This window comes from Lactuca sativa, chromosome 6, assembly GCF_002870075.4.
Source record: "Lactuca sativa cultivar Salinas chromosome 6, Lsat_Salinas_v11, whole genome shotgun sequence".
NCBI lineage: Eukaryota > Viridiplantae > Streptophyta > Magnoliopsida > Asterales > Asteraceae > Lactuca > Lactuca sativa.
In genome coordinates this window covers 59,864,442-59,880,672 of record NC_056628.2, presented here as the reverse complement: position 1 = coordinate 59,880,672, position 16,231 = coordinate 59,864,442, and the positions used below count along the sequence as shown (strand labels likewise).

The 16,231-nt window shown below is 33.1% G+C and overlaps 1 protein-coding gene across 1 annotated transcript; it reads right to left on the bottom strand.

Annotated features, from left to right (window-relative positions):
• Window positions 1-5,860: 5,860 nt before the first annotated feature.
• On the bottom strand, window positions 5,861-7,718 carry LOC111893675 (GDSL esterase/lipase At5g22810). Its single transcript, XM_023889742.3, has 5 exons — window positions 7,386-7,718; window positions 7,000-7,130; window positions 6,673-6,906; window positions 6,336-6,591; window positions 5,861-6,244 (listed from the first exon to the last, which is right to left on the bottom strand). The coding sequence occupies exons 1-5, from the start codon at window positions 7,648-7,650 to the stop codon at window positions 6,051-6,053; spliced, it is 1,080 nt and encodes a 359-aa protein (XP_023745510.1). The 5' UTR covers window positions 7,651-7,718; the 3' UTR covers window positions 5,861-6,050.
• Between the last annotated feature and the right edge of the window lie 8,513 nt (window positions 7,719-16,231).

Sequence of the window (16,231 nt, the reverse complement as noted above, 5' to 3'; positions counted from 1 at the left end):
ACAAACTTATGAATCTTCTCATCAATTGGTTCAATATCAGTATCTGAACCAGTACAGAACTAGAACCTCAGGTATACACCACCATACTGAAAGACAACAATAAAAAAGATCATAACATACCCAAGAAATACCTCAAGCTAAAGCTCCATATCATGACTCTTCGTGATTTGAGTACAGATCATGTGCTTCTAGTAGTACGGGTCCAATACTACCTTCCACACCTATCTGTACCTTCATCCCGAATCACCTTGAATCCTCTAAGTTACTTCACTATGGAGACTCTCATCATACATATCTTACTATAGCACTTCCTAGGCTCTCCTTGGAATCCTCCTCTCACTTGCTTCTACATTACGAGGAATCTTTACCAACGCCATTGGTTTCCTTATGCATGCAAATTATACACAATACAAAATCAAATAAACTGTCGAATAATTGACTCTACCCTAAAACAGGAAATATGGCTAAATCAGTTATCCTATGGTTGTGTTATCATAATCGTATATAATTTTTAAACATACACTTAGCAATTAACATCATTAATCTAGATTCCAAGTGAAAAATAACATGCAATTCCCCTAGGCTATGAGGCATCACAGATACCAGACAATTCTATCATGCAATTCAGAGATCCTTGGTTGTATTCTAGCCTGAAAATCACATAATAGCATACTAAAGCATACTATTCATGTATGGGTATTTTGGAAATCACTTACTTAAGCTCAACTGATTACACGTATCACACCCCTTTCTTTATAGTAGTCCTTTTAGAAAATCTTGTTTCCTTCCAAAAAGATTTATCAAATCCTTAGTTTGAGTTCATACATACCCGAGAGTGTGCCCGAATCCCACAAACCAAGGCTCTGATACAAACTTGTAACGTCCCGCAAATACTAAATAAAAATTTTGTTTTAATCCAACCAAATCATTCATTCATTTCTTTCAAAATAGTGATAGTATCAAAATAATATCCAATAACGTCAGAGTGGCAACAAAAACATAAGTATGAAATCTCATGTGGATGCGATGCTATCATGTCGAACTCTTCCCCTTGGAACCAGAAGTACCTGAAATATTTAAACCAAAAAACCATAAGCGCAAAGCGTAGTGAGTTTCCCAAAATACCACATACCAAACATAACAGGCCCCACCCAACATAATGGGCCCCGTCCAACATACATGCAAGAGTCACAAAGACAGATAACATCCTACATAGTATCGTGAGAATACTCACCTCGCAACGTATTCAACAGCAAATCAGCCCACACAGCCAACAAATGGGTACTACACACCACCTACCGAATCACACAAGATAGACCACTAGTCTACCTTCTAAAACTAGCATTTTACCAAAAGTCAACCCTGGTTATAAGTTAATGGTCAAATGACCTCTGCATGGTGGTCATCCTTTGGCCATGTTGTGGGACCTTCTCGACAAAATAGTCACGGCCAGGCCAGTCACCACATCGTGGCAAGCATACTGCTACGTCGTGAAAACTGGACAAAAAGAGCTTAAAGGATTATACTCTCAACCAATTAATCTAAGGGCTCCAAAGCTCATATCTATTTGCTATGCTCAAAACCCATCACCATTGACATTGGTCCTTTCTTGGTATGTCCTATAATTTGGTCAACTATTTTGGTACATTTTGTAATTTTTTTGTAACATCCCAAAAATTATAAGGTAAAATTTTCATTTTTAATTCAACATATAAACACCATTTATTCTTATCAACCATTCAAAATTACGTCAGAGTAAAAATAGTTATCAGAGTACAATCTCAAAATCATAAAGTGCAGAAACATGGGTGGATGCGCTACGATCAGGTCAGACCCTTCCCTCTCAAACTGGAAGTACCTGAAACCATAACCATACAATTGTAAGTACAAAGCTTAGTGGGTTCCCCAAAATACCACATACCATACATACATACATCGGGCCCCGCCCGAAATCCATCAGGCCCCGTCCGGTACAGATCTGTAATTCATGTGTGGTAGGCCCCGCCAAACACATTCATCAGGCCTCGCCCGGCATCGGGCCCAACCCAGCATACATACAAACACATACAATACATGCAAAAGTCACATTGACAGCTAGCATTCTAGTAACGATAATCTGTGGGTCGGCATTGGTGCCTTCGATACGCCAAATACTGTGAGGAGACTCAACTCAATCTAAAGATAACCGAGTTACACACATTGTTGCTATCGGGGTCCTCACACTGAACAGAACCAAATTATCACTAATCAATAATTAACGAATTTTCCCATAATCCAAGGTCTAATTCATATTCTATCACTCCAATGGGTAAAAGACCATTTTACCTTTCCCACATCTGACCCAATAACTCATGGCCTAAAACCCAAAAGACCCAAGGCCCAAAAAAAGGCCCATTATGGCATCTTGGTGCGTATGCCCCGCGTACCACCTCAGTACGCCCGACGTACGATGCTTATGCCCAAAATCGATTTTTAGGTCTTATTCCTTTAAGACGAAATTACCAAATCCTCAAGTTCTAGCCTAATGGACGTCTAGAGTAATAAAGTTCCTGACTTTATGACCTAGAATGACTTAATAGAACCCAACACCAAACTTAAGCTTCCTAACATAACAAAATGACCAAGGACTTACTTAAAAGTGCTTAATCCTTTATGACTTTAGATCCATGGCTCAGATCTAATTCTAATGGGTGTCTTAATCAATAAAGTCACCAATTTGATGCCTTTGCATGGCTCTAAGAAAAACAAACCCAAATCTACCCTACTAGCTTCACCAAGAGGTCAACAACTCATGCTTCATTGGTCCACAACCATCAAGATGCAAACTTTATGAACAAGAGACCTCAAAACATCAAAATAAACAACCCAAAACCTATGGAGTAGCATTTACTCTCACAGATCAACTCATGGGACCAAAACATGATAAATAATAACCTAAACTAGATCTACATGAGAGAACCATCAAGATTAAAACTTTAAACCTCTAGAAGCTAGATCAAGGTTAACAAGGCCTGGATCTACAAGCTCCAAGACAACCAACGCTTCTCCAAAGAGTTCTTCTTCTTCCAAAAGCACAAAAAAATCCACCAAAATCCCTCAAAGGCTTAATAATCTTTCAAATGAGACTAGGGTTTCAAGGGAATAGCTTAAGAGGGTGGAGGTTGAAGGTAAGGAGGGTTGGAAATGAGTTAAGGTCGTTAAATATGGTCTAAGACCCAAAATTAGGGTTTGAGTCTGGGTTGCGTATGCCCAGCATACGCCTGGTACACCCAACATACCAGGTTGCCCTCCGTGATCACTCCTGCCCAATACGCTCAACGTACTCGACTTAATCCAAAATTTTCATAACTTCTACTAGCCATAACTTCTGCATCCCAAATCCATTTTCGGCCTTCCCTATATTCTTGGAAAGGTAAAGATAAGCCTACACTCCTGTCAACTCTCCATAGTCGTAAAACCTTCCGAACTTAAATCCTTAATTCCTAAAAGGTCCGAACTATCACTTTTACCAATTTACCCTTGGACTCCAAAACACACACCGAACTCTTGGATCACATAAGCTACATTACCCACATCCAAAAAGGTCTAAACTTCTCTTTCCTTAAATCTTGAAACCTTATGATAATTGATCTTCGGGTCACGACCCCAAATTAAGAAACGACTCGAACAGGGTGTTATATTTTTCAACTGTTGAAAATCATATTTTCAATAATATATAATTATTTTTTCGTTCCAGATCATTATGATGTTAAGATTCCTTGCCATCTTATCCTCTCGAAACTCGTTGACAAGTTTCCTTCGGCTATCTTAGCAAGTTTTTATTGACGCGTTCTTTTTTCTTTTTCTTTTTTTGAAAATTTAGCAAATGTTAATTAATGGTAACTTATATATTTTTCAACATTTATTACAGTTCTAGATTCATTGGTGGATCCTCTCCAGAAAACAGTTAAGTTTAAGCCAAAACAAGATGTTGAACAACAAGAAGTTGATCGTTGTGAAGACATGATTCAAAGTGCCCTTAGATCTGTTGAATCTTTGAATCATATCAAGTGTGTCTTTTTTCTATAAATTACAAAAAAAAAAAAAAAAAAAAAAAAAAAAAAAAAAAAAAATCTTGGTTTTCAAGTCCTCTAATACATGCTGAATGAAAGAAATAGCAATGTACTTTGATTTAATATTCTCTTTTTAAGGCCTAACACTTTAAAAATTCTAAGCGGTCATAGCATTGTACTTCCAATTTTTTTTCTTCTTAGGAAATTATAATTTCAAGATACTTAACCAGTTATAAGCAATGAGTGTTTATTTATTGACTTGGGCAAGGTAGATTTTTTTAAAGTACACGGTTGTGATATGAAAAAATAAAAGTGTAGTTGTTTTTTAGAGGATGAGATTGTATCCATAAGTTCAAGAATCTAATGGCTGAAATGGAAAAATCACAGTCGATGTGGGAGAAACGGTAAGTATTTCCTTCATTAATAAGTTTTATTTAAAAGAAAACCAATTAGTTTTGCTGATGGATACTTATATGCTTTTCTTTTGTAATTGTTGATGTGATTTTGTGAAGCGGGTCATAAAGGCAATATAAAGATCATATATTCAATCATTGATCTTTATTTTTTAGATGACCTATAGTTACCTTAAATAGAAATCAAAAGGAAAGATTATTGCTTTCCTTGGTTGAGTTTTTATATTCTTTTGAACATATTCCTTATACTATGTTTAGCCCGACTTGAATTCTCAACTGCGAGGACTGATTCCAGAGCTTGTTTATAACTTCAAATCCTATGTTTTATTTTAAGAGTTCTTTGAAAGTTCCAAATTGAGCAATTCTTCCTTTTAACCTATTTTCAATTTATAAGTAGTATTTGTTTGTTTTAGTGTATTTATCCAGATGTTGTCTAGCAACAGCCTTACGTAATGTGTGTCATTAAAGGTTCTCATTAAATTGTTGTTTTCTAATAGTGGTTTATGAAAAAAAATAAAGATTGTTTTAGCTTATCAAAACTTATTAGTGGTATCAGAACTTCTTTTAAATGTTATAAAAATTTATTATTATGTTTGATAAACTTTGGTTTTGAAAAATATGTTTGGTATTTCTGTTGGCAAAGAAATGACCAAATATATTTTCTATGACCACTTGTTTTATAATTGTTATTTTATGCAACCAAATTTTTCGTTCATTTTGGTTGTATATATAAAGTTGTCTTAATTAGAAAAATAAATTGGTTATTATAATTGAATAGGTGTTTAATGGGTTATGGATGGTGTTGTATAGATGTTTAATGGATGATGTGACAATACATTGAACTCTATAGAGTTGAATGGACTGTGGATACCCTTACTTTAAGAATTAACTAGGTTATAACCCGTAGAAACTGTGGTTGGTATATTTTAAAATTTTTATATAGATAAAAAAAATTATAAATGTAAAAAAAACAAGATATTATCGATTGTAAGTAATTATGAATTAATTTGTTAAGCAAAATAAACATAATAATGATATTAGATATGATTTTGTATTTTCAAATTTTGAATTGAATTTGATTTGTTACCAGAAAAGGAAATAATAAAAATTATAGAAAAATGTCACCTGTCAAAAAGACATTCTAAAAAACTAACACGTGTCATTTTTAAGTTTCATTTATTAGAAGATGTAGATGTAGATTTTTTATTAATCTTAAATTCATTTTAGATGTATAATATAGGAAACCTAAGGTATTACCGACGAAAACAAAATTATATATCCGTTATACATTTTATGGTTTTAAATTTATGTTTAAAAATGGAAATATTATTAGTGAAAATGGTTAAAGCAATTTTTCCATCAAAATATGACAAAAAATATCAAATACAAGAATTCATGAATATATCATACCAACGAAATATAGTCATTATTATTACAGGATTGATTCCAATGTGTATAAATAATTATAGAAATTTCGTGTAACTATATATTCCAATATAAAGTATACCCATGTAACTGTGGATAGAAACTAATTATGCTTGAATATCATAGGCAAAGCACGTCATCAAAAGTGGTTTTGAAGAATTCACGATACAAGAGAGATGCCAGCAACGATCAAGTCGTCTGACAAGATTTTGTTTGCTGCTTCCGATGGATGAAACCCATCCCAGAAAACATATTCTGTGGCATTTGCACACGTCCCTGGTGACTTCTCATTGCATAGAAACGACGTCTCCACCAATCCTGTCCCACAACAAGCCTTTCGTGCTTCAAAGAACCCTAAAACATTACAAATAATTTCATTATTATACCATTACATGTATAGAGTACAGTATGCATGCATTAACGATTGTAGGCTTCAAGAGGATACCATAATCGCTAGGCTTCTGCACCAGGTCATAAAGAGGTTTGTAGATATCAAGCACCACAAGATTTAGTCCTGACAGTTTGGCCTTTAATATTAGAGATGTGGCATTGAGCTTTTTATTAAAGTATTCGGCTACAGAGTTCATCTTGGTGACACATTCGTTGCTATCTTCACCAAAGATTGTAATCGATGCTGGTAAGCACCCAATTGGTGGTAATGTCGATACTCCTATCTTTCTTGCTCCTAGCTTATACAATTCCTGTCACAAGTAATCCATTGGTAATCTGTAAAATTATATTAACAGAAAACTGAATTCAAATATATAAGTTCTTTTAATTACCTTGATGAAATGGGAGTAGGCTTCTATAAGGATATCTGAGAATTGGTAAGGTGTGTAGACTTTGTAGAGAAGTGGGTTAACATAGTAGTTTTGGACAAAGTCGCTGCTTCCAGAGCTAACAAGATATATTGAACCTGTGATTATTGAAGTTGCATTGGATTTCCCTGCAAAATCCACCAGCTTCTTGTGGTACTCCTTGTAGTACCCAAGTTGCTTGCTCAAGGGAATCGTGTTCTGATCATATATCAAAAGAACTAAAATGATTATATTCTAAATATAAATTTATAATACCATGTGAAAAAAGATATGAAGGAAATGATTTCTTACATATAGCTTGGCGGTTGTCTCATAGTATCCTGAGCTACCGGATGCAAAGTTGGCTCCAAGTAAGAGGTTCTTCCCATTGGCTTCTTTGCTTAGGATGGGTGGGGGATATGTTGTGAATCCTAGGTTTTCACCTGTACCAAAAATATGATATATAGTCGTTGCAAATCAACAAATGAATGATATGCAAAAAAATTTAACAAATCTAGTTGTTTTATTATATAAAGGTTTAATACAATACATGAGACTTTAAGATATCTATGGAACCTATATTAAGTTTCCAAATTAAGAGCTTCATGGAATGAGGGAAACTCCAACGTATATATAGATATTTATGGGACAATGTTACACGGATGCATGATATAGCTAGTAAGATAGAGAATTCTTACCAGTAAAATCAGACGCCAGTTTGCCGTTACAAAACCTCCCAGTGGGGTGGTGGTTTATGAAGTCTCTACCATAAGGAGGGAAGTTTGATTTGACAACGGTTTCAAGGTGATTATTGTTTCCGACATCAACAACCGAATCTCCGAATATGAAAAGTGCGGGAACTAATGGCTGGCTATTACCTTTCATACTCGATAAAATTAAGAAACCCATAGCTAATATGAAAATAACATCAACTTTCCAAAATGATGCTTCAATAATTGCCATTTCGCTTTTTTGTTTTGGAAGAGGAAACTAGGGAGCGCAATATGTGTTAGTGTACAAGATTAAGAATGTTAGTAGGAGATAATATATAGAGGATATGGTAATTTTGTGTCAAAAAATAAATATACTTTTTATTGACATATGGTTCAAGTCTTCAAGAAATGATTTAACTATGGAGTTTTTTTTTTTGTTTTGGAGTTCCGTTTACCTTCTAGAAAATATAATTCGAATAAAACCAGAAGAATGATGTTTACATTTATCTAAAACTGAAGTCGACTGAGAATTTTTGTAAATTGTAGTTGTAAAAAGTTTAATTTTAATACAAAATGTATCATTAATTGATATGTTAATATATCATATTTTACATCTTCGGTTGCATTTAATTTCGTGTATTATTACTATCAAAAATTAGAAATTTTTAATAACAATTTAATTATTTGTGGTTCGAATTAATTTCCTTTCGAACGCGATTATTCTACATTATGTCATTATCACACTTATATTATAATATTATTTTCTAACTTCTGGTGGTGGAAATATTTAATGTAATATGTTGGTTATTCAAATTTTAATACTTTAATTATAGTTATAAAAACTAAAGTGGTTAGAAACCAAATATAAACCTCAAAATATTACTTGTTAGTTGTGAATGAGAGAGTGATGCACAAGTTTTTATCAATAGACGACTTGCTTTAAGCTATGCCACGTTATCTATTTATTTTAGCCCAAAATTATTAATGTAGTTCCAACCTCCCGATAGTGTTTTGGTTCTATGTGATTTTGAGCTGTCGACAACTTTCTACCACTTCGTATTTACCAAATAATTTTAGAAAATGACCGGTCAACTTGTGGTAGTATATGTATTGATGCTATATAATAAAAAATTCTTAATATTAATGATGCATGAAAAGAAAAGATGTTGTAAAATAGATTTTTGGTCTTTTGATCGAATAAGGTTTCAATACTAACCATTTGGATTTAAATTTTAAATGTTGATTAACAAAATGGTTTTCAGGCACTATAAAAAAATTACTTGCAAAAATAATTATTTTTTCGTTTTGTTCACGTTTAGGTAACTTTAATTTTCTTTGTACATATTTGATCATTTAACAAATTAAATGGTCAAATGTGTATAAAAAAAAGAAAGTTGTCTAAATATGAATAATTTTTTTTATAAATTTTTTACGATTTTTTATAATTTCTTACAACATTTTGATAATATTTTTCCCTGTAGGTTCTCTAATACAATGTTTTAAACTTTGCTTATAATTTTTTTAAAAATATTTTTATATTTTCATATAATTTTGTTACAAATGCTTTTAAACCAAATATTTTATAAAAGTTTTAAATTTTTCTTACAAGTTTTTAACTTGTTTTTTTTTTAAATTTTCATACAATATTTTATAACTTTTGTACATTTATTTCTAAACTTTTTTTTTACAACATTTTTAAAGTGTTTTACAGATTTTATAGGACAATTTAATATTTTTTATAACATTTTAAAATACTTTCTTTAAATATTAGTTTAAAATGTTGTATTAAAAAAATTAAAAGATTATAAACTTCTAATTAAAAAGTTGGAATAAATTTAAAACATTTACAATATATAGATTTTTTGTTTTTTTTATTTGCTAAGTAATATTTTATTTTTATTTTTTTAAAAGACATTTCATACTTATTGCTACATATTTAATTTAATTAATTTTATTGTTAGGTACTATATACTTTAAAAATATTGTATATTCTTCAAAACAAAGGAAAAAAATTATAAGAGGCTATAAAATATATTTCATAAAACAAAAAAAATATTTATTAATTAGAAAGTAAAGTTTAAAATTGATCAATATTTAATTAATATTTAGGAAATTATGGATATTTAAAAATAACGTTTGAAAAAAATATTCAAACAAATATAAAAAATAAAATCGTTATTGAAAGTTGGGAAAATAAAATCACATTTAGACAAATTTCTTTTTTTACACATTTAAGCATTTAACTTGTTAATTTGTTCACATATTACGATTGTCACCTGCTATAGTCGGTGACAATGACAATATATGAACACATATAACAAGTTAATTTGTTCACATATTACCCTGGTAAGTTATTATCCCTAAAAAAAACTTCAGTTCAAAATATTTGTGTTGAAACAGTTTAGCCATAGAAAAAATAAGTCCCTTCTTTTATGGTGGCTAGTTTTTAGTGACGGAATCTTCCAACTTAGCAATGGCATCGCTGCTAATCCGACCGCTTTTTACTTTCCACCAAAAAAGACTGATTTTTATGGATTAACGACAAACTATGGCGACAGATGTGCGTCGCATTACCGTCGTTTGCATAGTTGTCCCTAGTTTCTGAAATTTCCAAAAAAGTCATATATTTCTGATTCGTAGAAAAATCTAAATATATCAAGATATGTATTTTGATATCAATCAAATGAAAAAAAAAATACAGACAAGACATCTTTTTTCATTGAAAAAATTGCAAGAATGGTCCCTGTGGTATGTCGAAAATTGTCACTTTTGGCCAAACATGTTTGGACTAGTACCAATGGTCCAAAAGTTTCCATTTTGTTGCTAGTTTGGTCCATTTTGGTTTTAAATGACGATTTTACCCTTTGTATTTTGTTTTTTTAGTTTTTTATTACATAAATAAAAAAAGAAAAGAAAAATCTCTCAATCTCTCTCTCTCTCTCTCTCTCTCTCTCTCTCTCTTGGAACCTCTCATCTCCTCACCCTAACCGCCACCACCCTCCGCCATCACCGCCACCGTCAGCAACCTCTGTTGCCCTCTTCCTTTCTTCTATTAACTTCGCCGCCTCTTCCTTTCTTCTGTTAACTCACATGTCCTGAAACCCTAACCGCCGTTACCAACCTTCGTCGCCACCCTTATCGTTCCAGGACTAGGGTTTTCATCTTCAAGATCTGATTAGAAGGCGTCGTCGTTAAAGAATGAGAGAGACGAAGTTATGGTTTGTAGAGGCGAAGACGACGGCTAGAACAAGGGGGCAAGTCTAAACCCTAGCCGCCGCCACCTTAGACCACCTGCTAGGGTTTCAGTACACTCGTGGCGGATTATGAAGATGCAATATTCAGGGCAACCATTTTTAGCGGCGAATCAAACAAAAAAGTTATGTACCTGTTGGGATTCAACTGTCATCGTTTATGCCGTCCTCCCTCCCAAATGACCACCGCATCTGAAAACCCTAGTAGCGGGGACTCTAAAAACCCTAGTTATGGTGGCGAGTTGTCGTTCCCGGTACATGGTGTTTTTTTGTAAGGGACATCGGAGAAAGTAGGAGGTGGTTCTCTAGTTCTGCAAAGACAGATGGATTGGCCAGAGAAATAAGTGAAGGTTGTGGTGGTGGTTTCTTGTAGGCGAAGGGTAGCAACAGCGGGGAACGGATCTCGCGAAAATGGTGGTGGTCATGTGGTCCGGTGGCATTTTGACAAGAAAAGGGTGGTCCTGTAGGCGGTGGCGGTGGTCGTCCAGTAGGCGGTGGAGGTGGTCGTCCGACAATTTGATGTGTGTGTGTGTTTGGGGAAAAACATCACAGATCTAATTTTTATTGGACGTTTGAGAGAGAGAGAGAGAGAGAGAGAGAGAGAGAGAGTGAGTGAGTGAGAGTATTTTTTTTCCTTTTTCTTTTTCTTTTTTTAACTTTTGTAATGAAAAAATTGAAAAATAGAAAATACAAGGGCAAAATCGTCATTTTATAAGAAAATAAACCAAAATGGACCAAACTAGCAACAATATGGAAACTTTTTGACCATTGGTGCTAGTCCAAACTTGTTTGACCCAAAGTGGCAATTTACGACATACCATAGGGACCACTCTTGCAATTTTGTCTTTTTCATTTAAAAGATTTTCTAATTAAACTTACCGTCTGATGATTCCACTATTATCATATGTTATAGATGTTTTCGATGCGTGATTTACAAGAGACTAGATGTTGTCAATACTTGATTTATAAGATTTAATCATTTGTTTCAATATCAATTGTTTGTCTCGTGTGTTATTATATTAAAATGTGAGACCAACAAATTATCTGATCGCAACAATATAATTAGTTTAAAAAAATTGCAGATTATTCACTATTAACTATTAACCTATTGGAAGGACCTCTTACTTGTTCCATAGGCAACTACATGCTGGTTTTATTATAGTTAAGTAGATGTTTTATTATAGTGGAGCGAGAACAAAATATTATGGCAGCACACTAATTTTCTGGGTAGCACACCGAAAAAATTCCACTACAAAAGAAAATTTTACAAAAAATTTTAGTTGCATCTAAAAATTTAAAAGATACTACGAGCTATCCCGGACACCTACATAAATCCTCCCTGCTATTATGAGAAAAACTACCAATACAAATGTATAAAAAATACTTTTATATCTATAATTAATAATTATGGGAACTTTGATATGTAAAGTATTAACAAAGCATGTGCACTTGATAATTGGACATGACATTCCACGTGAACCACTCTTGCGTATTCCTTTCTTTTCTACTTATTCTTATATTTAAGATCCATATTCTCATTCCAAGTCGAATAATTGAGTAAAATAAGCTCTCTTTTGTATGTCAACTAGTACCTTCGTCTGATGTGAAATTTTAGTATAAGTAAAATACGCAAAATATAAATCATAATAGGATTAATTTAATTATACATAAAAGTGCTATTCTAATTTATGAAAACAAATATGTAAGAGAAATAGTCTTTTACATGTTTCTACAACCACACATGCATGAAAATTAATATGTTAGAAATGGAAGCAAATTTGAAAGGTTGAAATTTCAGATCTAACAACAAACCGGTGCGGAATAATGAATCGATAGTCGATGAGAACGGCAACAACAAGATATGATTTTTCAATGTTTTCTTCTATCAAAGGTTTGTGTTATCGAGTTCCTACAAGGTGTTCCAAGACTAAAATATAGCATAATAACTAACTTTGTACACGCTACCTATCTAAACTAAACAGAAATTAACAACGGTACATAAAATGATCATATTTGTTGATGTTGATATTTGTTTATCATATTACATCAAAAAAATTCTAAGTAAAAACAGTCAAACACTTAAACATTTTCCGCAAAACTTCTCATTGTTCGACCCATATTCAAATGCACTTTCCTTGCTCCCCTTAAGTGAACTTTGCTTTGAATAAATGTAACACCCCTCCTTAGGGCCTATTTGAAATGCCTTTTTAGAAAACTTTAAAGTTTTAAAAATTCAAATTAAATTTAGAGTTTAGCTTGCGGAAATCGAAACGGTCCCAAAACATAACATTTTAAAAAGTAAATTTAGATAGCGAAGTTGTTAACAATTATAATATCAACAACATTCGTTCAAACCGTGGTCTTCTAAAAATTCAAGCTAAGTCTTCTACGACACGATTCAATTTTTCTTCCTGAGCATATGTCAAAACAAGTTAAGCAATTGATTTGCCTAGTGAAAATACCCGAGGTGGATTCATTTTGAGTGAGGATATTGTAATCTCACTTACTCGAATCGCCCACTGAAAAATCAAGTTTTGTTTTGAAATTTTTTTCAAAAATATAGAGGTTTTATTTCCAAATCTTAACAAATGTCATTTCAATATATTAGATCCCAAAAGGCATCAAAGTTTAAGTAATGAAAAATGTCATATTACTCCAACGAACTTGTCACGTTTGTTTTAAAAGGTCATCCAAGATTTTTTTACTTTAAGGGAATGAACTCCCAATTTACCATTTAATTCAATCATTTTACCGATTGTAATAGGTTTCAAGGTTATTTCAGTGAGGTGGCATCCAAAGTGGAAGTTGAATCGGCTTCCACTGTTCCTCCCTTGGTCCCCAAGATTGCCAACTAAGCCCACATCTCTCTCTCTCTCTCTCTCTCTCTCTCTCTCTCTCTCTCTCTCCTCCCCAAAACCTAAAGCATCAGTCGCAGACCCGCCTACCATCTTCGTTTCCATCCAACAAGCATCTTCTTCTCCATTGTATACCATATAACAATCGTGTGAGGCAAAAAGAAAGAAAAAAAATCCTAATTGCATTAGGTGTGTTGTGTTCATGTGATTGGAAGGAAAAACAACCAGAGTTAACCTCTCGGTGGTTAGTGACTTCTGATGAGTTTTTCAATGGTGGGCGACTTCTAATAATTATTTCCGATTTTGAAGATTTTCCAAAATAACTGATTATTGATTTGAAAGAGTTGTAGTAATGGCTTTTCATGTGTCTGGTAAACCAAAAGAAATCAAGAATGATTTTAATGACATTCACCACACCAACAGGTTTAGTGTGATCCAATTACAACAACAAAGACTCAAGTAATTTCATTTTAATACATGCTTTGAGGGTATCTATGTTTGAATTGATTTTTGCTACGTATCAGAAAACGAAAAATAATCAATTCTGAGGTACTTGGAAAACCCATGTTCAAGATGTTGGATTAGTGTCTAAGTGTATAACTATTTTTGGTATGTACTTGACCCGATCGTGCATGGTCCTTTTGGGTTGCCTTCACCAAAGCAACTTGATAGGATGAATTATGGAGAGAGAGAGAGAGAGAGAGAGAGAGGATTAATTATGATTTATTAATATATTCTGAGAATAATATATTAAAGGAGAAATCATATTGTTTAATTAATATTAGTCAAGAATTAATAAGAAGTAAGTTTGTGGCTAAAAGACATTAATTAAACTTAAGGGACTAGAACTGTCAATTGTGTGATAGTTGAATATTAAGCTAATGGACTCCATATTAGAGGGGTGGACGAATTCTATGGGGAAACCCATTAGAAATCGTCCTAGGCCTCTAAGGAGGGAGTTCATGGGTTGCTTAGAGCTTAAGCATCCAAATTAGGGTTTCCTTGTTAGATAACCCTAATAGCCTCACTATTTAAAGGGCCCTTGAGACTAAAAAACATGGTGAACTTGTTCTTTAGGGTTTACACACGTTTTGGGCAGCCTCCTCTCTCCTTATTCTTCATCCTCTTGCTCTTGGTGTTTGTGAACCATTAGAGGAGTGACATTTGTGACTCTAAGCTTTCTAAAGTCATTACAAGGAGGATTTGGGATTGTTATTGCTACATAACAATCAAGGTAAGATCTAAACCCCATTCATAAGTTAATTTGATTAATTGTATGCTAGATCTAGGGTTTAAAGTCTTGGATGAATTGCATGTATAATAGAGAAACCTAGATCCAAGATTTAGGGTTTGTATGAGCACATAGGATGTTCTTATGGCCAAAACCCATCAGTGGTATCAGAGCCTTGATTGGTTTCTATTGTATTGACGCCTAGTTTGTTTGTTCAAGCTGTAAAATCGATTTTTCGCCCCCCTGTCTGATGAACTCGGCGAGTTCCAATGTGGACTCGGCGAGTTCCAATGTGGACTCGGCGAGTAGCTCCAACTCGGCGAGTTCATAGAGGAACTCGGCGAGTTCGAGCGTCAGAAGGAGGCAGTTTCAGGATTTCTTGCTGTTTTACTCATGGATACTTGCCTTATCTGTTTTGGGTCATTAAAATCCGATTTTAAACATATTTTTGAGTATATCCTTGATTAAACAAAAGATAATTACCAATTGATTAGATAATAAATTCCTTATATGATTAAACTTTGATTATTTGTATTAATTGGGTAACTTATCTTGCAAGAAATTGATTTTAGGTCAAATTTAGATAATCATTAAATTAATTGTTTAATTTAAGTTATTTGCTATTTAATCCTTGTGTTTTGAAATGTTTCAAAACTTGCCCTCAAGTTTTGGAATTTAAAAGTTGATTAATAGTTTAATTTAGAAATGTTAAATTCTAAAACCCTAGTATTGTTTTGAAATTTTCAAATCACACCCTTATGGTTTTATTAATTAATTAAGGTGTATAATTAAAGGAGATTTAATAAATCCATAAAGTTTAGGTTCACATTTAGTTAAATTAAAAGTGTAATTTATTAAATTAGACCACCTAGTATTTTAAAAGAGTAAAATACACCCTATACTATATATAACATTAAAAGTCTAACATTATATATATATATATATATATATATATATATATATATATATATATATATATATATATATATATATATATATATATATATATGAGTAAAAGTCAGTATTACCGTTAGTAGGCCTCATTCACGAAGCTGGTCTATAAGGGGTGTTTAAGGACATTGCCTATAAAATGGCGATTGAATGGGTATCCACTCTTACCCACCGCACTCTTGACTAGTGGAGGGTCGTTAGCCGAACGGGTAGGATAGGACAGAAACCTTCCATTATAAGTATAATGAAGTACAAAAGTAACTAAATGCTTTTACAAAGTTCCCAATCTTAGTTACTTTAGGAAAAAGTGAATTGATGCAATTCCATGAAATTACACCTTGTGCCCTTGAGAAGACGTTAGTGGAGCGTGTGTGGTTAACCGGCACACTAAATGGTTCTAAGCAAAGGTAGAAAAGGGTGACTCAATGTTTGTCATAGTTCGGTGGAGCGTGTGTGTGGTTAACCGGCACATCGAATACATGACTGTAACATGTGGGGGCACCATGTAAGTTTGCATGGTTATTCACACCATGTTTTGTGATC